Source organism: Aricia agestis, chromosome 6, assembly GCF_905147365.1.
Source record: "Aricia agestis chromosome 6, ilAriAges1.1, whole genome shotgun sequence".
Classification (NCBI taxonomy): domain Eukaryota; kingdom Metazoa; phylum Arthropoda; class Insecta; order Lepidoptera; family Lycaenidae; genus Aricia; species Aricia agestis.
In genome coordinates this window covers 141,810-169,379 of record NC_056411.1, presented here as the reverse complement: position 1 = coordinate 169,379, position 27,570 = coordinate 141,810, and the positions used below count along the sequence as shown (strand labels likewise).

The 27,570-nt window shown below is 41.2% G+C and overlaps 1 protein-coding gene across 1 annotated transcript; it reads right to left on the bottom strand.

Annotated features, from left to right (window-relative positions):
• On the bottom strand, positions 1–24,530 carry LOC121728211 (aristaless-related homeobox protein-like). The gene is made up of 6 exons (XM_042116348.1): positions 24,238–24,530; positions 17,897–18,066; positions 17,463–17,600; positions 2,431–2,518; positions 231–357; positions 1–160 (listed from the first exon to the last, which is right to left on the bottom strand). Exons 1-6 carry the CDS (start codon positions 24,311–24,313, stop codon positions 1–3), a joined length of 759 nt encoding a protein of 252 aa, XP_041972282.1. The 5' UTR covers positions 24,314–24,530.
• Positions 24,531–27,570: the final 3,040 nt, after the last annotated feature.

Here is a 27,570-nt window from a genome sequence, read left to right as displayed (position 1 = left end):
CTACGTGTGCACGCGGCCGCTGTACCGCTCGTGCAGCAGCCGCAGCGGCTCCGCGGCCAGCAGCGCGGCCGGCGGCGGCGCGGCGTGCGGCGAGCGTGCGGGTGACGGCGAGCGCGGCGCGGGCGACGGCGGCGCGGGCGGCGGCAGCGCCAGCACGTATCTGCACACGACACACCGTCAATTCGCACGCGTTTCAGTCGCGCGTCACGACGTCGACCGACGACACTCACCTGTGCAGCAGCGCGCGGAAGGCGGCGGCGGGCGGCGCATCGGGCCACAGCGGCGCCGGCAGCGCGCCCAGACCCAGCGCCCACCACTCGCCCGCGCCCCCCACCCCGCCGCCCCACTCGCCCACACCTGTCGATACAAACTTGAGTATTATTCGATGCGAGAACAGCGGGCGCGAGAACAGTGCAGTCACCTGCGCCGGTGTCGTGACCCGCGACAGCTGCCGCGACACCGGCCACGGACACAGCACCGCGCTATTGGACCGACACAGGCTTCTCGTTGTTCGATCACTTATCATTCTTATCAAAATAAAGCACGGACCGTTGAGCCTACTCAATAGTCAATATTTAACAAATCGTGCCCGAAATGAGGGCTAATAAAGTGTAAGCTAATCGATCGCCGGTTTCCTGTAACAATCTGTTTATTAACAGTTGCGCGGCGTCGCATCGTTGTTATCTATAAAGGGGGTAAAGTGATTTTTAATAACTGCGGCGGGTGTCCGTAATCATATCAATTACATAGCGTAGATAATGACAGCTAATGGCTCCGGTAAACACGTCGGTCACTACTAATCCCCCCACTTCCTCCCCTCCCCCTCGTCCGTGCCAGCAGTAGATCGGTATCGCGGCCGGCCTACTGCTGATGCGGTTATAATGACCGGCGCCGCTACTGTCCACTGCGGTGCGCTATACTACGCTGCGGTGCGCTAGGGTGCGGCTCACTCACCGTGGTCGTGGTGCAAGAAGGGCGCGTGCTCGCGGCCCAGCGCCTTCTCCCGCTTGCGCTGCGGTGCGCTATAGTACGCTCCGGTGCGTTATAGTACGCTGCGGTGCGCTAGGGTGCGGCTCACTCACCGTGGTCGTGGTGCAGGAAGGGCGCGTGCTCGCGGCCCAGCGCCTTCTCCCGCTTGCGCTGCGGTGCGCTATAGTACGCTGCGGTGCGCTATAGTACGCTGCGGTGCGCTAGGGTGCGGCTCACTCACCGTGGTCGTGGTGCAGGAAAGGCGCGTGCTCGCGGCCCAGCGCCTTCTCCCGCTTGCGCTGCGGTGCGCTATACTACGCTGCGGTGCGCTAGGGTGCGGCTCACTCACCGTGGTCGTGGTGCAAGAAGGGCGCGTGCTCGCGGCCCAGCGCCTTCTCCCGCTTACGCTGCGGTGCGCTATAGTACGCTGCGGTGCGCTAGGGTGCGGCTCACTCACCGTGGTCGTGGTGCAGGAAGGGCGCGTGCTCGCGGCCCAGCGCCTTCTCCCGCTTGCGCTGCGGTGTGCTATAGTACGCTGCGGTGCGCTATAGTACGCTGCGGTGCGCTAGGGTGCGGCTCACTCACCGTGGTCGTGGTGCAGGAAGGGCGCGTGCTCGCGGCCCAGCGCCTTCTCCCGCTTGCGCTGCGGTGCGCTATACTACGCTGCGGTGCGCTAGGGTGCGGCTCACTCACCGTGGTCGTGGTGCAAGAAGGGCGCGTGCTCGCGGCCCAGCGCCTTCTCCCGCTTGCGCTGCGGTGCGCTATAGTACGCTGCGGTGCGCTAGGGTGCGGCTCACTCACCGTGGTCGTGGTGCAGGAAGGGCGCGTGCTCGCGGCCCAGCGCCTTCTCCCGCTTGCGCTGCGGTGTGCTATAGTACGCTACGGTGCGCTATAGTACGCTGCGGTGCGCTAGGGTGCGGCTCACTCACCGTGGTCGTGGTGCAGGAAGGGCGCGTGCTCGCGGCCCAGCGCCTTCTCCCGCTTGCGCTGCGGTGCGCTATAGTACGCTGCGGTGCGCTAGGGTGCGGCTCACTCACCGTGGTCGTGGTGCAGGAAGGGCGCGTGCTCGCGGCCCAGCGCCTTCTCCCGCTTGCGCTGCGGTGCGCTATAGTACGCTGCGGTGAGCTATAGTACGCTGCGGTGCGCTAGGGTACGCTGCGGTGAGCTATAGTACGCTGCGGTGCGCTAGGGTACGGCTCACTCACCGTGGTCGTGGTGCAGGAAGGGCGCGTGCTCGCGGCCCAGCGCCTTCTCCCGCTTGCGCTGCGGTGCGCTATAGTACGCTGCGGTGAGCTATAGTACGCTGCGGTGCGCTAGGGTACGGCTCACTCACCGTGGTCGTGGTGCAGGAAGGGCGCGTGCTCGCGGCCCAGCGCCTTCTCCCGCTTGCGCTGCGGTGCGCTATAGTACGCTGCGGTGAGCTATAGTACGCTGCGGTGCGCTAGGGTACGGCTCACTCACCGTGGTCGTGGTGCAGGAAGGGCGCGTGCTCGCGGCCCAGCGCCTTCTCCCGCTTGCGCCATTTGGCGCGCCGGTTCTGGAACCACACCTGCAACGATGCTGCTGTTAGCGCTACTATCGACGTACCGCACCTTCAGTGAGACGAGGAGTTAAATTATTTTGAAAAATAATTAGCACCCGTGCCCTCGTCTTACCGAAGTCCGAAAGTGCGAATTACATATTATTATACCGGACTTAGGTTGGGTGGGGACTGCAGAGTCGCATAATTGATCACTGCAATATAATAAAAATTGCCAAGGGTGTGCCAAACTTACAGGCAGAAATTTCCAAAATCTATGACGAGCTGGATAATCGGGATCAATGGTCTAGAGCGAATAACGTCGAGATAAGAGGTATTCCTCAAAAAAACAACGAAAATCTTTATGAAATCGCAAGGAACATAGGACAGCTCTGCAATTTCCCAATAAGGAACGAAGATATCAACTATATTGCGAGAATACCAACCAGACTACCCAATAAAACTAAGTCTATTATAATCGCATTCCACAACCGTTATAACAAAGAAGAATTAGTGGCCATGTCTCGCAAATCAAACAACCTCTGTGTCTCAAATCTCGGTTTTAACTCTTCTGAAAAATTCTATGTGAACGATCACCTGACTCAGCGTAATAAATCTCTGTTAGGCAAAGCTAAATCTCTAGCAAAGGAAAAAATTTCAAATTCATTTGGGTCAAGCACAGCAAAATAATGGCAAGAAAATCAGAAACCTCTCCAATATTTTTTATAAGGAACGAAAAAGACCTCAAGAAAATAGACTAAACTTACTTATAATAATAATAATATTCTATATCTCGATTACTTCAAATCATAATAATATGTTTAAATGTTACAGTTTGGGAATCGCTTGCATAACCGGCTCTGTATTTGTTTTTCGACTAACTTTTGAATTAACACCGTGTTACATCCGAACTTCGCACGTAAATTTACCATCTGTCAAGCAAATCGTTTCTGTGTTTCATAGTGACATTACGGCGTTAGTGTCCATAATTGCTTGTTCTGTGTGTGACGTCTTCTGGTCGAATTCTAGTGTACTGCAATCATGTTCGGCCAGTATCCGTTTGTCGTTCGGTGTGACTACCCTCAGTTTGGTGTGTTATATTATATTTAAAAACTTTATTTTTATGAATTTTATAGCAGAATTTGTCTATGAAATGTTTTTACGTATGTGTTTTATGGTTTTTATTAATGATTCAGGTTCGTATTTTCACTTGTCTCACAATATTATTGCTTTTCAGAAATCGAAGTTTTATACCACTGACATAGTACTTATTACCTCAGTGTTTTATACATCAATCTCGAGTCAAAATATTTTAAACCCTCAGATGCATAGTAGGAACTATTATATGGATGCACGGTCTTATAAAAGATGTTTATATCTATCATATTACTATTTTACTGTAACTACGCAATTGAGGTTAAGTATTGTTATGCAAATTATGCCTGATTGTTCTGTGGAGATGTATGAAAGTCTTAACTTATCTCTTAAGAACAGCCCTTTTCACATTCTTAGTTACATGAAATTAACTACGTATAAAGTAATATTATGTAAATTATATCTTTTCAGTGTCGTTGTTTTGACACATTCATATTATATTCCTATGCTGAACCTCATATTTGTCAAAGCATATTGCAATATTATTGTGCCTGATATGTCAATTTGCATAACAACTTCGTGTACTTTAATTAAATACTTTTACACACTAAACACTAACAAACTATTAAAATATGAAGCACTAGATAGATACTATTATAGAACAATGTTCAAAGCACTGCCGTATAACTTGTATTGGTTACTTAACTTAATTGAGTACAGTTTGGTCAATTTATTTATAAACTTGAATTCAAAATATTATAATAAAAACTATTCTAAATATAGAATATCTACTATTCTTAATTACTGGTTTACTTTTTACTTTCATTATTACTTATTTACAATACAAATGATAATACTCATATCTAAGTCTAAGATTGTACCTACCTTTGATATGAGGGGTCTTTTTCAACCTAGGTTATTGGTACAAAAATCAATATTACTCAATAGTATTCGGTCTAATCATAATATTGTAACTTATTTTTTTTACTTACTACAACTTTACAATTCAGTCCTCCAAAGCGACGAACCATAGCATAAAAATACAGTGTTATGATATTAAAAATACAATAACATTGTCTGGTCTATTTGAGTTTCCTAATCTAAATAAACTTTATTACAAACAGCACATTTACTTTGCAGTATCTTCAATGTCACTAATTTGCTGTGATAAAACAAAATTAGATTTTACTAACACTACATATTATATAATTATAGGTAACTATAAAAGATTCATGTATCCTGATTCATGTAATTGGCTCCAGTTAGTTATTAATAAATACTCAATAATAAGACGATTTGTAATTGTTTTACTCAGCATCCAATATGTACACTATATTTCAATGCTGTACTGTCTTCTGTTGACAAATTCAATTATCATAATAATTATTGTAGCATGTGGTAATATAAATATGATATATTTACTAAGATTATCTTTATACCCAGGTATTCTAAAAAGTACTTTTACACTGTTGCTTGGACACCATTCAACTTTCATACCTTCTAGAATTCAATTAGCACCTCACTTAATTTGCTTAATTATTACTAGCCAGATTTTACCTTATAATTGTCCCAATGTCGTCACATAGTCTAAACATTTTTTATCAAAACACAAGAGGGCTACGTACTAAAACACATATATTTAAACGTAACCTTTCTTTACAATCCTTCGATATCATTGCACTTACTGAGACCTGGCTCCTGGACGGCGTGGCCGACAGTGAGTTATTCGATAGTCGTTATTTGGTGTGGAGGCGCGATCGCGACTACCTAAACACTCACGAGAAGTACGGTGGCGGAGTTCTTGTTGCTGTACGTCGAGATCTGTCAGCCGTTCACTGCTCAGAGTGGAGTTCATCCGCAGAGGACATTTGGGTGTCAGTCAAAATTAAAAATAGTCTACACAAAATTATTAACTTGCATGTCTGCTCGATATATCTTTGCAAAGAAAATTTAGGAAATACGTTTAACTCTCAGCTTCACAATTTTTGCGACAAATTATCATTTGCAACTCTTGTCCTAATGATATTTTCCTGGTAACGGGGGATTTTAATCTAAGTAGTCTTGACTGGCACCCCAGCGACTCTGGCCACTATCTTAACCCTATAGGTGCCAACGGTGATACTCAATTATATTTTATGGACGTTTTGTCGGAATCAAATTTTTATCAATTTAACTCTAACAGAAATTTTAACAATAAAATTTTAGATCTAGTTTTCTTGAATGATGTTGGGAATGTAAGCGTAACAAATTGTGACCATCCACTTGTACCTGAAGACAACCATCACCCATCTTTGCTCATAGCCACCAATTTTGAGCATCAAAATACCCTAAAAGACCATCCTAGGCGTAAATATTACTATGAAAAAGGGGACTATGAAGCAATTAATACAGAATTATTTAACTGTGGTTGGAATAAAATTTTGAGCCACTCCTGTTTAGATGTGGCAGTTGACAGATTTTACGAAAAACTTTATGAACTTATTGAAATATACGTTCCTAATAAACTTATTAATCCTAGTTGCTGCTTTCCTCCGTGGTACAATTCATGTTTAAAAAAGATCCTAAAAGAAAAAAATAAATATTTAAAAAAATTCCACAACTACAAAAATATATCGGATTATGATACTTTTAGTTTGCTACGCAAAAGAGCTAAAATTGTGGAACAAAGTTGCTATGAAAAATATATTAATAACATTGAAACTACAATAAATTCAGATCCCAAGCAGTTTTGGTCCTATATCAAATCGAACAGAAATGGTACAAACTCTCTCCCTTCATCTATGTACTTTGATGGGGTAAAAGGTGAAACAGGACATCAAATCTCCAACCTTTTTGCATCTTACTTTAAGTCAGTTTTTCTTCCACCGTCGAATTCTACTCAACCAATAAGTGAAAACTTATCTGCCTCAGATCTACTCTCGGCCATTAGTGACATTGAAATTACTGCAGACATGATACTTAAAGAAATAAAATCTCTCGATCTATCTAAAGGTTCGGGTCCTGACCGAATTGTACCTCTATTTATATTAAACTGTGCTACCAATTTAACAACACCACTGCATTTACTTTATACGCGATCCATTTCCGAGGGCATCGTTCCGAAGATCTGGAAATCAGCGTTTATTTCTCCAATATATAAAAGTGGTAACAAAAGTGATATTAAGAACTATAGGCCTATATCTAAACTGTGTGTATTTGCAAAGATTTTAGAAAAAATAGTTTTTAACCAAGCATACACATCACTTGCCTCATGGTTTATACCGGAACAACATGGGTTTATAAGAAAACGTGCCACAACATCCAACCTGATAACATTTACGGACTTCCTTGCGGCCAATATGGAATTAGGGGGTCAAGTGGACGCTATCTTTACTGATTTTAGTAAAGCGTTCGACCGTATCGACCATAGTTTGTTACTGCAAAAAATTTGGGCTGCGGGAATCCACGGAAACTTGTTTCGCTGGTTCTCATCGTACATCCAAAACCGCTATCAGGTTGTTGTTCTTCAAGGGTATGAATCTTCGTGGTATCATACACCCTCGGGAGTACCTCAGGGGTCCCTTTTGGGTCCTTTATTATTCAATATCTTCATCAACGACATATCACTTTGCTTTAAATACTCCCTCTTTCTTCTGTATGCGGATGATATGAAACTATTCAAAACTATATTAAAACCTGTTGATCAACACCAGCTCCAACTCGATCTTAAAGCTCTCGAGGATTATTGTCAAATTAACAAACTTGACCTTAATGTCAGTAAATGCTTTAGTGTTACATTTACTCGTAAAACTAAGCCCTTAGTACTAGGATACAATATAAAAGATCAACTTCTGTCATCTCAAAAAACTATTCGCGATCTAGGTATTCTACATGATCATAAAATCTTATACGATGCTCACATCGATGACATTACAAAAAGAGCCAATAAAATGTTAGGCTTTGTTCTCAGGTCTAGTTCCGAATTTAAAAACATAAAAATAATAAAAATCTTGTATTGCTCACTAGTGCGGAGCATCCTAGAATACGGTTCGATTGTATGGAATCCGATGTATGATTCGCACTCAAAGAGACTAGAATCTATTCAGAAAAGGTTTCTTAGATTTTTGCAGTTTAAAACGAAAACCTCAGATGACCATTACAATAAAAGATGTGTCAGACACCACATTCTACCTTTACAGCAAAGAAGATTTATTGCAGATGTCGTATATTTAGCAAAAATTGCCCAAGGCCACATTGATTCCCCTACACTACTATCCAAAATCCTCATAAATATACCTAGTAGAACTTTTAGAAAACCCAAACTTCTTTATGTACCGGTTACTACCACTAATTATAAGTCCAACTCTTTCTTCATTAGATCCGCAAATAATCTAAATAAATTGTGTGATAAACTTGACTTAGACCTATTCAACGACAAACCTGATAAAATTAAAAAGAAAATTACAGATTACTGGTTCGCAAGCGATTCTCATCTAGAAGTCTAGTACTTATAGGAAATAAAACAGATAAAATTTTCCAGTACTGTATTTATATAATTTATTATATTTTATATTTTTAATTATTCATTGATGTAGCTTTTGTCTTTTATTTTTCTATATTTCACTAATTGTCTCTTTATGATTATATTCTATTATTTTTCTTTTGTTTAACAAGCTTTCTTTAAATATTAACTAGAATCTTATATGTGAAAACATGTTAATGGTTTCCTTGTAAAATTTTTAGATACTTACACTACCTTTGTTATGTAACTGTTTGTTTTCCAAATAAAATAAAATAAAAATAAATAAAATAAAATAAAATAATAAATAAATAAATAAACTGACGTTGATACGAGTACTATGTTATTAAGGGAAAAGCTTGATTTACAATTTTCTTATTTTTATTTATTTTAAAAAAATATAAGTTATTTTTAAAAGAAACTAGTGTCGTGTGTGTCGCTACGTATACAGTGAAACAATAAATAATCGGCCAAGTGCGAGTCGGACTCGCGCACGAAGGGTTCCGTAACAGTATAGAGCAAAATAATGTCTGTAAAAAATTCTCTTTCGATCCTTATACATTGCGGACCAAGAATGCAAGAGACAAACTGAACCTTAACTTCTTCGATTAATATTTTCTATTGATTTATAATTACTGTTCTATTCTATATTCTATTCTCTTAAACATCATTATACTTTGTAACCTTTGTATATAATCATAGTTACACAAAATTTTGTTTGTTGAGTTAAAAAGTCATGTTTGTTTGCTAGATTATCTTTGTTAATGGTGAAAACCTGTCATTGGCTTCTTGTTTTATCTATAATTTAACTATTTAAGTAAAATTGTAAGCTGTTGGTTTTCCAATATTAAATAAATAAATAAATAAATAAAAAATAGACAAAAGAATGTTTTTTTTTTGTATCGGAACCCCCCTCAATTATTTATTTTATTTAAATTTTATTATCAATTATAATAAAAAATACAACTGAGTATTTTGTGAATATTTCAAGTGTCTACCTATTGCCATTATTAATATCGAGCTAAAAATAGCAAAAAAATTACGTTTGTTGTCCATACAACAAACGTAAATTTTAAGGGGGGCTCCCATGAGCCAACCTTTAATATTTAAATTACTTTGTTTTTAGTATATTTTGTTGTTATAGCGGCAACAGATGTATATCTGTCTGTGACAGAAATCTAGCTATAGCGATTTTTGAGATACAGCCTGGAGACAGACAGACGGACAGACAGAAAAATCGAAGTCTTAGTAAGAGGGTCGTTTTTACCCTATGGGTACGGAACCCTAAAAAAGAAATGGAACTTGCTTGTATTATCAACACTGAAAAAAATTTGGATTTGACGGCACAAAAACGATCCGCCATTTAAACATAATATTAAGTTAATTTGTTAATCATAATATTATTATTGAAATTATACTATAGAATTAGCGGACCCCGTCTGTCGCCGGGCGTCGCCGCCGGCCGCGTCGGTCGCCGTCGTCGTCTCCGGTTCACTTTTAATTTTTTTATCGCATAATTGTCGCCAATTTGTCGCTCGCTCTCCACTACAATGGGGCCGTAATGAATAGCAATTACGCATACGTGGCTCTCGCGCCACCCGCCGCCGAGCCACAGGGAGCTCTATTCCCGCGGCGTAGAGCTCACTCTCGCGCGGCTCGACCGCAGAATAGAAACAAATTGAGCTAGTCGACGCGCATTGCGCTAAAAAAGACATTGTTACAGAGGAAAGGCAAAAATGGTATAATTTTATAATTTCTGAGCGACAGGCGGGCGGCGTGCGGAGGAGGGGGCGACTTAAACGCTACAAATGACTTTAACGCTCGGCTGAGTCGTCGCGATCACTCAGCCTTTTATGCAATTTAATGTAGCTGAAAATCTTTTGATATTCTCCAGCGAGTGACTCGACATGAGATTTAATATGACACATCCGCGCTCCTCCTCGCCCCGCCGCTAATGACTCTCCACCGCACGGGGGGCCTCTATTAGGCGGCTCTACTGTATAGTTACAAACGATTAAATATTTAATTTTGGAGCGGAATATTCGGGGTTCCGCGACTTTTACCCGGTGATCGACGAGCATCCCTAGTACTTATCGTGTACTCAGTTAATTTAACCTTCGACTAAATCGGACGGAAGGCGTCTTCGATAAATGTCGAGTGTCGCGGCGAGTGCCGGCTCACCGATGTTCACAAACACCGACGTGGAGGGCGCACCGCCTCGCACTGCCGCGCGTGCACGCCGCACGCGCCCCGAGTTAAAGGACGCGCTAGGGCTGCTGCCTGCGAAGCCTATGTATTGCCTACGTTCGTTTGTCTCCTACGTTTTCATGTTTGCTGTCGAATCGATTCGTCGTGAAAACCGCCGAATAGAAGGTGTGATAAAAATACTGTATTTTGGTAATATGATCTGCTGCTCGAGTATAGACGCCAAGGCAAGTGAATTTAAGTAAATTGTCAAACTTAAAGTAAACGAGTTCATCTCATAAGAGCTAGTAATGAATTCTCGTTTTTTAAACGAGGAACGCATTTCTTTGTTATTTAGGTACTCGTTTATTACTAGCTCCTACTTTTTTTTTTTGTCATGAATAGGGAATGTTATTATTCGACAAATTTACTATTCGAATAATTCGAATATTTTACAAAAGTTTTCGAATAATTCGAATATTATTCGAATAATTCAAAAATTTTGAAATAGCTGAAAACTCTGAATAAAAGTAACAAAAAGCTTCGTACAACGACGTACGACCTATTTTGTTAATACTATGAAGTAAGCAATCCTTATTTTTACTTTTATCAACATAAATCTTTGTAAATGACATAGTTAATTTTTTATTGTTAAACTCTTTAAAAAATGTATATTTTAAGGTTACAGCTAGGCAATAAAAGAAAGGCTGTAAAGTGTAAACCATTTTTGATCGTAGCACTTTTTACTTTTCTCATGCTTAGTCTTGATAGGCAGCAGTTGAAATTAAATAATAATATGAATTATGATATTTGACGTAATGATATCTGTTCATCAATACTAAGTATTACTAAGCCAGCTCACCCGTCTTTTTGATATTTTCGATCCACGTTCACCTGGTTCACCTAGTCGGCTTCACCTGTGTCAACGTGGCTCGAAATTATAAAAAAGGGCCACTAGAAAACAAACACTACAACAAAGAAAAAAATTGCAACAAAGCCCAGGAGGAGGGTGAAACAATCCTAGAGCTGGTGACTTTAGTAACTTGAAGTTTGATAACGTCAATAACATGATATTAAGGAGCCATCGACATTTTTTGATACTGTACTAAATGTTTCAATTATCAGTCGAGGACTGCCGCGGTAAAGCTATTGAATAGCAAATTTTCATCAATTTGTCGAATAATAGATCACATATCGCGAGCTTCAAGCCAGAAGGGCGTATAAAAAATGATCTTTTGTATTTTAACTACATATTTTAAAACTCTCAATATTGCACTTAAATCTATTCCCTTCTTAAAAATCGAGTTTGTTTTATTTATATACACCCTTCTGGCGTAATACCTCGATCGTGGGAATCACAGTTCAATCGTTATGCAACAGCCGGGTGCCGCTTAGGGATTGATGGGTTAAAGCCCGCGATATATAGTTATCACGGTAGACAAAAAATTTGAGAAAGCTTGAAAGAAGTCAATGGATACAGATCGTGAGCGACCATTACTGACGATACTGAAATCCATGACTGAAAGGAGTTTATATTTTCATTTGCATGTCTTTAGGCAAAATAGCGTCTGAAACATAGTCAACGATACGACGATGAATGGTCGTATACTCATTAGTTAGACTACACAGACAGATTTATATATTATTATATCATTAAAGATGTAGAATATTCATAAATAATATTATTTTTCTGAAATAAACTTAATTATATGTTCTTATTCCATGTTAATTTTATGTTTGATAGCATTTTAAACTAAAATAAAAAATATTTTTACTATTCGAATTATTCGAAAAATAATTTTCCGAATTATCGAATAATAAAATCGTCGAATATTCGAATAAAACGAGTATTCGAATATTCGAATAACATACCCTAGTCATGAACGATTCATCGCTGCCAACCCTAATCTCGAGTATCTATTACACGCCAATCAATTTAATTTTTATTGCGTCTCAAATGCTCGAAGCCCCTCCGAGTCGAGTACACTTTACAGTGCGGGGCGCGAGAGCGATACGGAGGGCGGCACGCGGCGGTCAGCGGCACGCGAACACCGACCTTCATCAGCAGCAGCATCTCGAGCTGCATCGTGAGCAGGCAGCGGCCCACCGACATGGCGGACCGCGGTGCGCCAGATTATGAACTTATTGCTGTGCCACTTTCAAAAAGGGATAAAAGTAAAATATAGAGTTTAGAGAACAATTACTTCCCCAACAATATTTAACTTTCACGTGTCTGACGTAGCACACGTTTTCTGCCCGCGAGTAGTGAACGAATCGAGTACCCCGTCCTCTACAGTCGGGAAGGCGATTCCGGCGCGCGATATTTGAAAGACCTCGTTTATACCAATTTGGAGCGAAACAAAAGACATTAATGTCGCGAGTGGCGAATGATTAAAGGCTTAAGCGCTAAATATTTAAAAGTAAATAGCGAGCACGGAGCGTTTAGTGGCGAAATGAATTCCTCATTAGCGCCATACAGCTCGAAATATTAAAGTGTTTTATTGTCTGCGGCAGCCGGCAGCGCCTGCAGCCGCCGCCCGCCAGCCACTCGACTGTCCGCGAGATTACCTCCCCCCCGTCCTCCCCCTTCTACCCTCGCACTCCCCCCCCGCCGCCCGGCACACCCGGGGGAGGCGGTAATTACCAAATTGCAGCGGCGCTCGCTTTAACTGCAGCTCGAGAGCTCTCCGCGCTCAAACCGCGCTTAATTAAACCATTGTTAGTTGTGCCGCTCCCCGCCCCACCCCGCCCCGCCGCCGCCCCCGCCCGCTACATACTAGCCGCTACGCTTGCACCCGCAGTTAGATATTAAAAAAAAAGTTACAATGGCAAGAAAAATTGGGACGGGACTCGGGAGTAAATATTGTTGGCATAAAATTACACACATCACACGGGCACCTCGTTCCGAGTATAATAATATCTTCGTGTTGTATCAACGAATATTGCAGCACACCTAGTACAATCGTCTAACTTGACTAAAGTATAATTTATACACAGCCAATAGTGGCTGCCAATAAGACTGGCACGCGGCATATACCAAGCCAATACTGGCTGCCAGTCTTATTGGCAGCCAGTACTGGCACTGTGAAAACTATACTTTAGAGTTTAGACTGACATGATATTCGAGAGAAAGTTTAATGGAGTTCCAGAAAAAAAAATACCGGTGGCACTCAGGTAAAGCAGTTTTTATCGACTTACGCAATTATAATTCGCATACGTCTAGTCGCACGTACACAAACACCATACCGAATTCTGTGGTCGGAGTGGGGCGTATTAAGGGTTTTTTCGTTACGGCATTTCTCGATTCGGTCGCCGCGCTCGAAGGCCGCGATATAAGCTGTGCAATAGCTTAATTTTAAATATGAACCGATCCCGGCCTATTACATTCGCTTTTCAAACTCGCATCATTGTAGAGTTCATTGCAGATTGAGTGTCTCGAGTGTAACGTAATAATGCGCCTTGATGACTGAGCGAGCGCGGGCGCGGGGGCTGGTGCGGGGGCGAACAGCGGGCGCGGGTGATTAGTGCGAGCGGCAAACATTAGCGCGGCGGGCGGCGGGCGGCGGGCGGCGGGAGTGAGGACGTAATGAGCCGCAAATTAGCGGGCATTGTGCGGCCGGCGCGTAATGTACCCGCGCGGCGTGGGGCGAGGCCCGGTCTACACCCGCTACCACTCTAAAACAATAAGCTGGACGGTAATGCATCTAATTTCACTCGCAATTAGCGCCAGTTATAAATATTCTGCAAGGACCGCGCCTCCTTGTTAAAGTGTTTCATTTTATCCGCTCCCAAGATTTTATGATATCTGAACTAGACCAGTGCAGGGTACGATGAACTTTACTGATGTGTTATAAATAGGAACATTTTACAATATTACATTTAATCAAGATATTATAACGAGCATATTTCGCTCACGTGATGTAACTAATCCGTCTCGACGACGACGCGCGAACCGAAGTGCAGGTGCACCTACCCCACTCCCCAGCGTCCGCTCGCCGACCGCACTCCGCCTCCGCTAATCTCAGTCATCGCCTAACTACGCCGCTCACCGTCGACCGCAACGCGTACGGTATATAATCTGAATTCAATCACATCGCCTCCCGGGGCTATTCAGCAGACTACAACCACGACATCGAATAAACAGTCTCGTACTTTACGGTAAAAATCGGCGAAGTGCGAGTCGGACTCATGCATTAAGGGTTCCGTACCGTTATAGAGCGAAAGTAGGGAAAAATTGTGTTTTTTGTATGGGAACCCCCCTTTATTATTTTATTTTAATTTTAGTATTAAATATTAAAATACACAATTAATTGAAATATTTTGTGAAAATTTCAAGTGCCTACATGTTGCCATTATGGATAAGAACCAAAAATACCAAAAAAATCACGTTTACCCCCTTAAATATTAACTATACTTTGTTTTTATTACTTTTTGTTATAGCGGCACCAGAAGTACAAATCTGTGAAAATTTCAGAAGTTTAGCTATAGCGGTTCTTGAGATACAGCCTGGAGACAGACAGACAGACGGACAGACATCTCAGTCTGTCACGTTCTTACTCTTTGGGTACGGAACCCTAAAAATGGGAACGTTAATGAACCTGTAATGTGTATCGCACCTCATTAAAACTAATCGCATGCGAGTAATGCGTATCAATTGAATGTAAAATATCAACAATGAACGTTGGCGGGAGATAGCTCGCCACAAACGTGATATAATGTGGAGCATGTTAATGGGCAATGGCACTCGTTACACCCACCACAGCGAGTGCTTGGACGATATCAGTTTAACGTGTAAAGCATCGATAAGGCATTGTGAAAAACGAGCCGGCGAAGAAGACGAATTGATAAATGTTCCACTATATAGATCACTCGTGATCTTCGATGGACGAATATAATAATAATAATAATAATATCTTTATTTAGACCCAAAAATAGAAGAATATCTCCACGAAACACTGAGATGATTTTTATATTAAGGTGACGCCTTGATAATTTGGCTGCAGGCGCTGCAGCGATATCGATTTTTCTCAACAATGACTTTCTCACATGTCTTTATCTTTGAATTACCCATAGCATAACACGATTGGTCAACTTTTATAACACAGAATAATTAATCAAAAAGACCTCTATAAAATCAGGGATTCTAATTTTGCCAACAGAGGAGAGTGATTTAAGCTTCCAAAATTCGTACATAGATTAGTTCAAGCATGCACTATAATTTGCCCATAGCTTATAATATGAAATATATTTATGGCTTTTAAATTACGCGACAAAAACCATTTTGTCGCTTACGCCCTTTTCATTTCTTACTGTTCCATTTCTTGTTGTTTTTTGAGAGGCCAGCCCGGTCTCTCATAGAAAACAAGCGATCTAAAACATATCCAAAGCGATTTTTTACTTTAACGCGGCGTCACCTTAATATCTGGCATAGGCTAACGCTAGGCAATAAGCACAGGCTATACTTTTTGCAAAAGGATCTACGAAAAAGTGTGAAAATTATCGGACCATCTCACTAATTTCACACGCCAGTAAGATCGTTCTCCATGTAATAAACAACAGTCCATGTAGTAAACAACGTAGGTGAATATAATATAATGCGTCGAGTGTTGGAAGATTGGGAGGATGGGATTAAAATTAACGGATACCTTCTCAACAACCTATGGTTCGCTGATGACACCACCCTTATAAGTACTTGCGAAATGAAACTTGCTGAACTTCTGGCACGGCTCGAAAAGTTTAATCGAGACTTCCAACTCAATAAGTCGATAAGCTGAACCAAATACGAAAGACATCCTTACTCCAAGATGTCCAATCCGTAGAGAAGTTTGTCTACCTAGGATCGTTAATTAACAGCAATGGTAACTGCGAGGGCGAGGTTTTCAGACAGGCCCAGATGGCAAAATCTGTAGTTGTGTGTGTGTGTGTGTGTGTAACAAGAACATCTATCGCAGCACGAAAATAGCACTAATGCGTTCCTAAATCTCTTCAATATTTTTATATGCCTCCGAGACATTTATTTTATTTTATTTTTATTTTCTTAGGAAAACATACAGCTACATAATAATAACTATAACTAAAACTATTACAAAACTGAGAGCCAATAACAAGTTTCCACTAATAAATATAAATAGTAACTAAAGCAAAGTGAAAATTAAGCTCTGCATGGTAAGAACTTAAAAGTAGACTTAAATTTAGAACAATAAAATTTGTATACTTAGATTAACTTGCGCTAAATAATAATAAGGTTGGTAAAAAAAAATATTATAAGAAGACCACTGCAAAAGTAAAAAGTAAAATAATTTTTAATAATGGCTTGTTCATATAATATGATCTGATTTATTTTACATTCCTTACATTGTTACATCCTAACATAATTATTATGTTTATTAGGGCTTATTAATTCGAGAAATACGCATCCGTCAATACTTTTCTAATTTTTAAGGGTTTTAGAGAGAAAATATCTTCTATATGATTAATGATTATTTATAATAAAATTATTGAGTTGGGCGCTTGATCTATATATAAAAGAATTGCGACAATAAAACGTATTGTAAGGCGGGACGTAAAGCGGCACAAAATTACGGAAATATCGGATTGGAATATTAAAATTATATTGGCCTAACAATTCAGGTACATGGACACTAAAAGCACGTACTCGAGCCAAGGTCGACGCTTTTGAAATGTGGTGCTGGCGCAAAATACTCGGCATCCCCTAGACTGCACATCGGACAAATACGTCTATACTCCAGCAACTCAAAATTACCACCCGCCTGTCCACTCTTTGTCTACAAAGATCACTCGCCTTTTTTTGGCCACCTAGCCCGCCGGGAGCCTAATAATTTGGAGAGTCTCATACTCGCTGGTCAATTAGAGGGGAAAAGGGGCAGAGGTAAAGTGGCTACACGATGGACAGACGCGATTGTCAAGGCTGCTGACTGTACATTCCAGGAGGCACTGCATCAAGCCAAAAACAGAGACAAGTGGAGAGCCCTATCCCGGAAAGCAAATTTCAGTGGTCACGTCCCTCAGCCATGAGGATTCGACTAGGAAGAGATAATTTTTGCAGGAAACTGTACGGTTCCCGTGGAATTCCTCATAAATTACGCGGGTGAACCCGCACTGAACGTCTAGAAACTGATCCCCGAGGATGGATATTTTAACTTTTACTCCTCAACTCTCGTATAACTGGCGTGTTACCTGAACGCGCGCCTCGCTGAGGTCCAGGCGCAGGGCGAGCTCCTCGCGCGTGAACACGTCGGGGTACTGCGTCTTGTCGAAGGCGCGCTCCAGCTCGTGCAGCTGGTACGTCGTGAACGTCGTCCTGCTGCGCCGCACCTGCTTCACCCCCACACACGTTAGTACTGCAATCTGCCGCCGACCGCGCGACACTGTGTTGTAAAATATCTGCTGCCGATAGACGCGTGTAACATTTTGAATGAGCAGCAAATATTGTACAATTTTCACCTGTTACGGTGCTGTCGCGAGATATGGATCCGACGTTGGGTGTTGCGAGTACGTAGTAATATATTATTATGTGACGTTACACCAAAATATTATAACTCGTAATAATAAAATACCCTTCTATATTGTACGGCGACGTGTATGTAACTGTGTAATAAGGAGCAATGTACCTTGCGCGGGCGGCCGGCGTCCAGCGTGTCTAGCTGCTCGTGGTCGTGCTCGTGTTCGCGTTCGTGCTCGTGCTCGCGCTCGAGCTCGGCGCCCGGCTCCAGCTCGGGCTCCAGCTCGGGCTCGTGCTCGGAGTCCGAATGCGCGCTCTCGCTCTTTAGCTCCACCCCATCTGTTGGAGCGACGAGAACAAAATATACAAGCGATTCATATTTACTTACGATCACTAGACGGAATACGATTCGGTTGCAGCTTCTGCTTTTATACAATGTGTTCCAACACCGGTGTCCGATCCTTTAATATCATGATGTATGTCATATTTTATCGACAATTTGGCTCTCAAATTTTTTCTCTCTCTCTCTCGCGGCTGTAAAATGGCAGCAATTTTAGTTTTTCTCGGGCTTTCACACTAATCTGACCAATACTTCTCATGTAAATATCCTATGAAGATAAAAAAGGTCTCATTTGATAGCTAAACTTGTGGACTACGCTTACACAGGCAATATGTTATGAATTTCGTGTAATAATTGAACGTAGAAAAACCAAAGTTTCCGGAAAAAAATATGTGTATTTTTTAATTATTAATTAAAAAATACACATATTTTTTTGTCGAAAATCTGGCGCAATAATCTGGTTCTTTTTTATTTTAAAAAGATAGAGGAGGTTTTCATCTTAAATGAATTCCTTTACTTCTATGGTCTAAGTCAGATAGTTTAGACGTTATAACGATTTTCTATGAAGTATTGGTCAAATAACAGATTAGTATGGGAGCCAAAGTTTTTTTTTTCAAAAGTTAGAGAAAAAATATATTTGAGAGCCAATTTGTCAAAAAAAAAACGTTAAAGGATCGGACACCGGTGCTGAGACACATTGTATAGGGAGACAAAATTAAGCGCATGTGACTGCTATATGCCTAACAGATTTCACTATGAAAGTAGCAGCGCTGAAAGAGTTATTTTTTATTATCGTATCAACAGATTCATGATGTCGGGGTAACTGGTAATCTCTACTATTTCAGCGCTGCTATTTTCTCAGTGAACTCTTTACATGTGTAGTGTAGTGCATGTGTCCCTCATAACTACACACTAAGGTATGCCTTATGAGGGACACAATTTGTACACATTACACACCCATATTTTTTATCGTTGCAAGTTTCTCAAAGAATCCGATGGAGCTATTAAATTACTTATTATTAGTAATGTAATAATAAGTGATTGGACTAATTGGAACAAAAAAGAATAACGTTGGAACAAATCGGAGACGTAAAATTAATCCCGTATTTTAAAGTTTCTAAAACATTGTAAACACGTTTCGTACTACCAACGACGACATGAATAATACGCCGGTTGAATATTTTGTAACAGATTCACATAAGACATGGTGCAATTGACTCGACATAATGACATTATAATAAACGTTTACATTGTATCGAGCAGCTGAGTACAAGGGGATTAACTAGCATGAGAGCGATATTCAAATGTTCGTCCCGACCGTCGGGCTGACTGACGGGCCGACTGACGGGCTGCCCGACGTCGCCGCCGCGCGTTCCCACCGGCCGCCATCGATCCGCTAATCCGCAGCACACCCTCTGCACTTTCGGCTCGCTAATTGCCCGCACCGCGCCGCAATCGCGACCTTCCGCCCCGGGAATAGGACCCACTGTCCCGCGCCACCCGCCGCTATTGTCGTGCACTTAACGTCACTCGACATCACTGCACCATTTGTACTAATTCTATTTTTATAAACTCTTTGTAGTGATCGTTGCGCGGAATTACGATTGTCCGGAGATTACCGCCGGCGCGGGGCGCCCGGTCGCGCGGAAACTACCTCCGATGCGGCGCCACTCGAATGTAAAAACAACACGGCATAAATACGTTTAAAAATTGCAAACGACGTCAGCTGCACGTATCGTTAGCTGCCGGTAGATCCGTCGCGCGTCGAGTCTCGAGGACGGAGTCGACGAGGATTTACGTCCCGGGGAACGTCTCGGAATTATATTTATTCCTGTTAGAAGTGGTATTTATGCAAATTGCCTCAGCGTCGGCGACATCTCGACGTAATTTAATACTACGATCGTACGCCGTTAATCTGCACAAATTGGCTCTCCGGCCTCCGGCGGCCCCCGTTCGTGACGTATTACCGGCCTCCGACGTCGCCGGATCGGTACCGAATCCCGTATAGATGTCGCTAGCAGACGTCGTTTCGATACTCGACGAAATCGATACGCAATATCCTTTTGCGTGATGTGATACGTCGCTTCTTCGGTGCACTGGCTGCACTTTTTTCCGCTTTTCGACCCGCGGAGACGAAAGGAGACTTTTCATTTAGTAGAAGCGCCGATTTGAGTACCAGTACTTACGCTTCTACATTTATTATATGTGACTTACAATTGTGTATTCATACTGTATAGATTAAGTTATTTACATTGTAAATTTTATTTTTTTAAAAGACAAATTTTCCACTTTTTTACTAAAAAGTGGCCCCGTGCGAGTTTCTTACGCCGGTTCTTCTCGCCGGGTTAGTTCCCGAACCGGTGGTAGGCAACATGTAGTTCAACATTCTGAAAATATTTGATTCAAATTTATTCAGAAATAAAACAATTTTTATTTATTTATTTATTTACGATCCTCGACAAGATCACCGGTGTGGAGCGCAGCTCCATTAGAAGCTCGTCACGTAATTGTCTTCCAGTTTCGAAAAAGTTACAATCGAGTTTTTTTTTACGGGCTTTGGCCCACCGCACATTCCCACCACCCGCGCCGTATCTCCTGTGTTGCCAGGAAAAATTAAGCGAGAGAACGGAACCGCGTGGACAGCCGCACGTCACGATTTTAGTGTGAATGTAGTGACCGAGTTAAAGCTTTGTTAAACCGTTGTAAAAGTAAGAACGTATCACGCAGTAAAATATATTAGAGTAGTACCCTCTATTTTTTAATTTTTATAGCAGCCTCGGCCACCGAGCATTATCTAAGGCACCCTATATAACAACCGATATTCAAACAATTTAGTAGCAACTATTCATTACTTTACAGTATATTTCTTTTGTCGCTGCGAAATAAATAAATACATTTGGACATAACTTTTAATTATTATTATTGTTACGAACAGTATGCCCAGTTTGATTCATATACAGTACACTGTTCAGTTCATTAGTAATCCACTTTGTTCTCATTCGTATTTTAGCGGACAGCGGAAAGTTCATACTTCCTAATTAGGTGTCGGTCCCACCGAGCGGCATCACAGATCACGATCAGATCAAATGCCTAAATTTTAATAAAAATTTCCGTAGTGTGTGGAGTGTTGGACCAGGGCGGGCGGGCGCTAACCGTGTTGCAGAAAATTTATTGCGTTTATCTCGTGACTCGCTGCTGCAAATATTCCACAATTATTGTATCCGCCGATAACAATATATTATTATTCATTAGAACGACAATATCAACAGGCCGAAAGCATCTTTAATGTATTTCCTCTGCCTCTGCTGTTAAAACAGATGTGTTTCGAGTGACATTCTACACTCTACAGTAATAATATGACGGCGTTAGTTCTGATTCGAGCCCCTCGCCTTAATTACTCAGTACATATTCAAATACGGGTGGAGAGAAATCTGTCAATTAATTTTCAATCGGAGCATCTATTTTGGAATCTCTGACGCGTCTGTAATAATTATTGTATCCGCCGCTAACGGCCGCCGCCTCGAGCGTGACAGATGTTTACAAATATTGAGTACCGAGAGTCTATAGTAGCTGAGCCGAAAAGGCCTCCGACGGCTCCGAGACTGCGACCAGCGAGGCGCGGTAGTAATCATACTCCATAGCGCATTGTCCCAGAGACCGCAACAATGTGAGCCGCAGCGGGCCGCAGCGGGCCGCAGCGGGGAGGCGCACGGCTCCGCGGGGGGGCCTCGTAATACCTATTCTGCTCCTTGGCCGACTACGATGCGAAATGATTCGCTAAATTTAAAAATATAATTAATTTGGCCCTGCGAGCAGTAGTATCACTTTTAGTGGAAAACTACATACAATATTGAATTTAACGTAAATTAAATTTTGATATGGTAGAATGTACCTAACTAAAAATTATATCGATTGTCTGTTTATTACTCCGTCACGATATACACTCAATGAGAGGACTCAATCATAAGCATTACCTTTATTGAGCTGAAGTGAATAAGTAGATATCTATTGTTATGCTAATAATAAAAAAGCAACTGTTCTGGATTATTGCATAATATTTAAAATAGAAGATGAGCTGCGCACGGCCGTCGGCCAAATAATAAATAAGGCTACTGCATTATACATACTTACATATTTTCAATAATTATTATCGGTGTGTATTTTGTTTTTGGAGGGGATGGCATACGTTGCTTTACTTATATACTTTATTGGCACAAACTTAGGACGTATTGCATAATCTGTTGATCGGTCTAGATAACATTAAAATTACTTTTTTTATTATCTGGTCTTAGAGATTTTAAAGATTGCAGTGGTTCACTGATCGGATTATTATTTTTTCACTTGCGATAGTGACAGCGAACTATTTACAAACGACACAGATTAAACAAAAAACATAAAGCACATAGTGCCAGTAACAGCGAGCCGCAGTTTATTACAATAATAATATTACATTTTTATCAGAATAATTAAAAACGTAGAAGTTCTACTTCTACGTTATACGTACGAAAACATGTAGCGTAAAAGACCGCCGCCGCCTCACGCCCGGCCAAAAGACATCAATGGGTGCGCGGCGCCGCCGGACCTACTACGCGCCTAGATCTACGAGCTACGAGCTACGAGCTACGGGCTACGGGCTACAGTTTTACCTACGAAATATTGTTAGACAAGGATTGTTGACACACACCGGTGGAAAGATAAGGATCGGAATCCTTTAATGTCATGATGTACGGCAAATTTTATCCACAATATGCCTCTCAAATTTTTCTCTCTTTCACGTTTGTAAAATAGCAGTAGTTCTTTTTCGAGCTCTCATACTAATCTGACCGATATAATACATAATAACACCCCTCTTTTTTGTCGGGGGTTAAAAAGGTCCTATGAACATAAGAAAGACCTCATTTGATAGCTAAACTTGGGGACTACGCTTATACAACAGACGTTAAGTTATCGTAAAATAAAAAATAGAAAAACCAATGTTTTAGGAAAAGTTTATGTGTTTTAATCAATTGCTTGTTGTAGTAAATCTAGTGCTTTAAATTGGTTCTTTTTTTTGTTTTAAAAAGATAGAGGATTTTTTTATCTAAAATAAATTCCTGGGCTCTGTGTCCAGTCAGATGGTTTAGAATTTATAACGATTTGCTTGTGAAGAACAGATAAGTAACTATAAGCACAACGCACTTCTCTCCAGCAATTTGCTTCTTTCTTTCAAAGGTTACCTGGAAGAAATCGCTATGTATAGTAATAAGGCCGCCTTTGTGTGCTCTCACCATTTTATGTCTTTTTAATTTATGTATGTTGTTATTGTAAGTGCAATTGTGCACATTAAAGTATTTTTACCGAGACTACTTACCCGAGAAAAGACCTATTTGTATATAAAATATGCTATACACCATAATTCATAACATTAAAAGCTCAGACACTGGTGTTTACTGAATTGGATAAAGTTTAGTTATATTCTCTGTTCATTTTTTATATTTCATATAAATGAAATATAAAAAATGAACAGAGAATTGAAATAATTCAACAGTCGTGAAAGTTTCTGTCTGTGAAAATGTTAATTACGATCTAATATCAGGTAGACAGCGAAATCTCAGTCGGCAGAAGGAGTTCTGTTGTTCCTCTCTGCGTAGTGAGTACTTACGGTCTACGGAACTGCGTTTTTTATTTATAATAATATATTTTACTCTGTACCTATGTGGTCGGCGTTTCGTCCCGGTCCTATATATTAATTTAAAAAGATGTTGGCCGCGTCTCCTTCCACGTCGACATCATGATTCGCATGAGCCGCAAATTAGATAATTTTCCCCATATTTACATAATTTTTCACCGATTCTTCCACCGATTCGTCGCAGTATGATATCACATTAGAGGTATACCCTTCCTTATTAAATGGACTATGCAACAAAATATTTTTCTTAATCTTGATCTGGTTTTTATATTCTTTTAATCCGGTTATCTATAGTAATCGAAAAGCACATCGACAAAGAGGTTCCGGCGTTTCAAAAATCGGAGGAGTTTTGTAACAGACGCCGCGACACGAGAATTTTATATAAATTATTATAGGACGTGAACTACCGCGGTAACAGTGAGATGTAGTGCGTAATTTCAAGTATCTGAAGCCGGAAACACCTATCCCAGCGGCGGGGCGGGAGTGGTACGTCACTACGTACCGCTGGGCCGGTGGTGCTGGTGGTGCCCCAGGATGCTGTCGATGGTGTAGGCCGCTCCCCGCCGCGCGCTCGACATCTCGCCGCCCCCGATACCATCCGCCGACACCGCCACACCGCGACACCGACCACTCCACCGACACTCACGACCGATAAATAAGATATTATGTATTCAAAGCTCGCCCGTCGACCGCGCGGTACTCTACTGAGGAGTCTCGTCGTGGATGCCGAGCGCTAGCAGAGTTGATCGGCTCCCGGTTTCGTTCCGATTCGATTGATCCGCGAGCTCGACTTCGTCCGCGTGGCGCCAAACTTTAACTGAGGTCCCGATACCTTCCATCGGCCACCTCGGGGTGCCCGCCCCCGGGATGCGCCGTCCCGCTCCCGCAAGTAGCTCGCGCGCGCGCCCTTCCCTTTCGCGGGTCCCGCCCCCGGCCCGCTATTGGCCGGCCGCGGGGGTAGCGGGCGCGTCCGCCGGCCGCCCGGCGCTCGGCCCGTCAGTGCGAGCCCCGCCACTGGTGAACGTGTCTCAGGTGAGGTATGCGACGGTCTCGCGGTCACCCGGTCTCTCGGCTGGTCTTTCAGTACGATGTAACGGTCACTCGAGGTTTCCCGTAATTCCGTTCAGCGCTGGCAATTTTTGTCTTACACGATATTAATCACTGGATGGCCGGTGTCTATTCTGTAGCGCATCGCTACGCTTTCCGGAAGGAGCGTCTCTACCTCAGTCCTCACGCAGTCATTGAAATGATCTGCTGCAAACTGTAGGTACTCACGAGGATTTTTAAGCTCGCTGCAGGCTGCTGACTGCTGGCTGCTGGACTTGGGCGAGGTCGCCGTCGATGTGTAATAATGTAGATGATTCATAATCATAAGTCTGCTACCGATAGCTATCGTTGTAGCTGGCAATAAAATATAAAACTATTTATTTGAACAAAACATTTAAGTTCGGTAGCTTACAAAAGTAGACACAAGAAAGAAAAAGTCCAAATTGACGGCCTGACCGCAGTTTTTCCCAGACGACCGAAATAATTTTAACACATTAAAAATTAACAAAACAATATTTCCATGTTACACAATGTTATAATAATAATTACAAGTCATATATACGGAATGTAACGAAACAAAGTTGTAACATTTAGGATGTGCGAGTATCCTGTTTTTTGTTTTTGTAATTGTTATTAGTAAGTGCCACAGTATCATTATTTTGCCCATGCATCATTTAAAAAGGTAACTCTTTTAGCGCTGTTACTTTTTTAAAGTAAAAGTTAAAAAAAAACTCTTAAGTTCTGTTACGTTCACAGCTGGGAACACACCCTTAAGTATTATCACTTTATTTTGTTACACAGTTATAAAATAAAAGTTTATTTGCGCGATTATCACAATATAAATTATATTAAAAATACGTGTGGCTTTTTATTGAAACAATGAGAAGTTAATATTGTTTAAATATTTTTATGATTGTGTCCCGTCGGCCGTCACTGGACAATAAAACACAAAGTTGTTACTAGCATAATATATACTTCGATAAATATAATCCAAACAGAAACTAACTTGAGAATGTCCTTAGTCCTTACCATCTCTTATAAGAACGTTATCATATTACCACTTACCACTAGCATGATGCTGACGAACAGCGCCATCTATTATGAATTATTGGAACTACTACTAACTAGCCGAAGTCTGCCTAACTTAAACGACGTTATACGAATGTTAAGTATTTTTTGTTACGGAATTTGTGGATTCGGTCGCCGTGCTCAAAGCCCGCGTTAAAAGCTATGTAATAGCATAATGATGTGCAAGGTGGGGTGCCCTTTGATATAGTCGATAGACCGTGCGGCTTGATGTTGATACCGACGCTGATAGTGATGATAGGAAATAAAATGATACCCAGTTGATGCTTGATTATGATCAGTCTTTATTTTCATGTTTACTTTAATTTATACATAATAGTTATAACTGATGATTGGGCAAAACGTACGAGTTCAACGAGACACTGAACCGTACAAATATTTTAAAAATATATACGATTTAATAATGTTATTGTAATAATGTAACTGAATAGAGTGAATTAAAATCGGCTAACCCAAAGTGTGCTCCGCAAAGGCCCTGTAGGAGCTCCGCGAGCAATGCATATTACCAGAGACCAGAAATATTTTCCTTTGTCTATGATATTACCTAATTTATTTTCGAAATGTCATCACTCATCAGACACCAGCATGGAGACAATTCATTCAAAGACATGTTTTGTGATTTGTCTTTTGTTTTGGGGGTCCGTTAAAAATATCACTTCTTGGTTTCCGCTACAAAAAAAGTTCGAGAAACGCTGAGCTAACCTGTATAATATTCGGCCAAACCGTTCATGGTTTTGGATGTTTCCGTAACGCTTCGTTTACTGCTGATTCGCGGGTTACACAGCATACGCAGCCTGCGATCGTGTCGGGTCATGTGATCATCATGATACATTTGTTGTCAATAAGGAAATATATTTTACTGTACCATCGAGGAAATTGATTCCTAGGCAGTTGACAGACCAGTTTATTTGGTCTTATATGTCAATTCAATATTAACTGTGATCAGTCGGTTAGGTTTGACGTAACGCGACCAAACTACGTAGGTCCCCCATCTGCCTAGGATGATTCCTAGGCAGATCAGAATCAACTTCTCGGATATATGATCATATTGTGTAACATGCAATCTTTGTTTTAATAATTACCTAATTTTTTAATACAATATCCGAGTCTTTTATATTTTTAATAAGATTTTAAGTCTGTTTGTATACCCATTTATATGTGAGCAATAAAGTGTTTATCTATCTATCTATCTTAATTTTAAAAAATCAAATTAAAATGTTTTTTTTAATTAAAGGTTCAGAAAATTAGCCTAGCACTTAAAAAACAAAATATTTGCTTATCCTATATAATATAACAATTGTGTAAGACCTTCTTGATGCCGTGGGAAAAGAATATATTATAGAAACCGGTCTATAATTAGTTACATACCATTTTTGTGAATTACTGTAACGTGTGCGAGCTTCCATTTTGCAGGAAACACTCCGGTGGAAATAGATTTGTTGAACATACGACAAATTGTTTTGTATTTTTATTATAATAATTTCTGTCATTTTTACTCCAAAGGTAAAGGTACGTCATTATCTTTATAAAGTTTAATTATGTAAAAGTGGACCCCGTGCGAGTTTCTTACGCCGGTTCTTCTCGCCGGGTTAATTCCTGAAGTGGTAGGCATCATGTACACTTTAAGAGAACATTAATTTTTGCAAATTTTGCAAAAATTTATTCTGAATAAAAAAAATTGAGTTTAAGTATGTTACTTAGA

What these genes read in the sequence shown, in the direction of transcription:
- LOC121728211 (XM_042116348.1), bottom strand. Translation starts at nt 24,313, where the DNA reads ATGTCGAGCGCGCGGCGGGGAGCGGCCTACACCATCGACAGCATCCTG. An exon ending in CCAGCACCACCGGCCCAGCG is followed by an intron (nt 18,067 to 24,237) that starts GTACGTAGTGAC and finishes TCGCTCCAACAG; the next exon opens with ATGGGGTGGAGCTAAAGAGC. An exon ending in CTTCCTGCACCACGACCACG is followed by an intron (nt 358 to 2,430) that starts GTGAGTGAGCCG and finishes TTGTATCGACAG; the next exon opens with GTGTGGGCGAGTGGGGCGGC.